The sequence below is a fragment of the Argentina silus genome, assembly GCF_951799395.1.
Source record: "Argentina silus genome assembly, chromosome: 4".
Classification (NCBI taxonomy): domain Eukaryota; kingdom Metazoa; phylum Chordata; class Actinopteri; order Argentiniformes; family Argentinidae; genus Argentina; species Argentina silus.
In genome coordinates this window covers 17,653,924-17,656,191 of record NC_139658.1, presented here as the reverse complement: position 1 = coordinate 17,656,191, position 2,268 = coordinate 17,653,924, and the positions used below count along the sequence as shown (strand labels likewise).

At 47.1% G+C, this 2,268-nt stretch overlaps 1 protein-coding gene across 1 annotated transcript in view; it reads left to right on the top strand.

Moving 5' to 3' along the window:
• The window catches only part of foxp4 (forkhead box P4), a gene marked incomplete at its 5' end in the record, with an annotated part of 21,606 nt that extends 20,302 nt beyond the window's left edge, over nt 1-1,304 (top strand). Inside the window, 2 exon segments of the mRNA XM_083668494.1 lie at nt 410-582; nt 728-1,304. Of these exon segments, the coding sequence (XP_083524620.1) occupies nt 410-582; nt 728-875 (321 nt within the window). The 3' untranslated portion in view covers nt 876-1,304.
• Nucleotides 1,305-2,268: the final 964 nt, after the last annotated feature.

Below are 2,268 nucleotides of genomic sequence, written 5' to 3'. Positions count from 1 at the left end.
GGCACTCATGAAGCACCCCCCCACACACACACACACACATACACACACACGCACACAAACACCATACTGTACCACACCAGCCACTTTAGACTGGGATGATTTATAGCATCAAGTATTTGTCAATTAAGGTCACTGCATAAAATTATCGCCTGTCCTAGAAAATCCATTTCAGAGCCACAGAGAGTCGCTCCTATTAAACACACACATGCACACACACACACACACACAGTTCAGACATCGGGAAAGTGTTGTGTGCAAGAGCCCCCTAGTGGTTGGACAGGTTCACCTGCAACTGTACTCCCAAAGCATCCTTGACTGTGTGCATCGTTTGTTTTTGAATGAGTTGATGCAGCATAACACTAATCGTGTGTGTGTGTGTGTGTGTGTGTGTGTGTGTGTGTGTGTCCAGGCGGCCTTAGCAGAGAGCAGTCTGACCCTGCTGAACAGCCCAGCGGTGATGAATGCTTCCTCCGCCGCCAGCCTCAACATGCTCCATGTGGGCCACGATGATGTCAGCTCCACTGTGGAGCAGGTCAACAGCAACGGCAGCTGCAGCCCCACACTGAGCCCTCACCAGTATGGGTAAGACACTACACACACACACACACACACACACACACACACACACACACACACACACACACACACACACAGGAGAGCTGTATCCTCTCTACTGGTTCTAACTGTGTCCTGTGTGTGTGTGTGTGTGTGCGTGTGTGTGTCTCAGCCACCACATCCATGTGAAGGAGGAACCTACTGAGGTGGAGGAGGACAGTCGGCCAATGTCACTCATGACAACCATCACTCAAAACATGCCGTTGCCTAGCGACGAGCGCGACCTGGAGGAGGAGCTCCCCACTGAGGAGCTGGAGTAGGAGTGGCTGAATGAGGCCTGAGGGGCGGGACTTGGCTTAATCCCGTGCCCTCCCTTTGGTGTGAAGACAAAAGATGACCATGTTAAAAAGAAGAGGGAGAGAGAGAGGAAAAAGAGAATGATGGAAAAAAAAAAAAAGCAAGAAACCAACAACATTGAGAAACTTCAAACAGGGTTAGATGACCTCCGTTACCTACAAACGCAAAAATAAGACTGTGGAACATTGCTTTATCCCCAAATGTTACATTTCTACGCTCGACTCTAAAGTGTAACCCCCCCACCCCATCCCCCACCCCCCACACACCTCCCCCTCCGTGTCCCTCCCTACTGTAGGTGCAGCGTATTACAACAGACCCATATCTCTGGGTTAGTATAGATACAAACTCTCACCTCACCCCCCCTCCACTCTGCACATTCTACAGATGGTCTCCCCACCTTACAGTTGTTAAGTGCTGGCAGTTTTATTTCCCCCACAGTTCACTATACATACAGGTGTGTGTGTGTGTGTGTGTGTGTGTGTGTGTGTGTGTGTGTGTGTGTGTGTGTGTGTGTGTGTGTGTGTGAGAGAGAGAGGGAGTAGAGACACAAACACACCAGATCATGTGTATATATTTTTGGAACAGTGGCCAGGGGGTGTATACCTCTCCTCCTCTTCTCCTCTGATTCTATCACTTGCCTTTTCTCTTCTTTTATTTGCCTGAAAGAACTGCTGGGCTTTGAGACGGAAGGATGACAGGAGCTTTCTCAAAGATTACCTCAAATCTGCTCGCGCATGTAAACAAACAAACAAACAAAGAAGTCAGTCTGTTGGTGAGGCTGAGAAAGGAGGTATTTTTTCTTCGGCTCGATCCTCGTCTCTGCCCAAGCAAGAACGAGACTCAGAGACATGTTTTACTCTTTCACCAAACAATGAAAAAGAAGATGAAATCCCCCCCCCCCCCCAAAAAAAATATAGATTTCAGGAAATGGACCCTTTGGTGCTGTCCTCCTCTTCCTTCTTCTATTCTGTGTGATGGAGTGATGGGATTAGAACACAGGGAGTGAGAGAGAGGCATGGAGGTAGAGAGAGAGAGAGATAGAGAGAGAGAAAGGAGGGAGGGAGCGTTCACACAGAGATATCTGACTTCAAACTGTTGATGATTGTGGAAAAGTGTGCGGTAGCTTTGTCATTTCCTCTTTTTTTATGTTATTATCTTTGTTTATTTTTGAGTATCAATATTTCCATGGTGGCGTAATTCTGTTTCAAAGTATCTTTTTATAAAAAAAAAATACTGTTTTGTTTTATTAACTCTGCTCGTTCACACCATTCCAAACTAGTATTGGCGAAAGAGAAAGCACAGTATTGTCCCAAAAATGTCCTTACCCCAACCCCCACCCCAAATCCCTCTACCTTC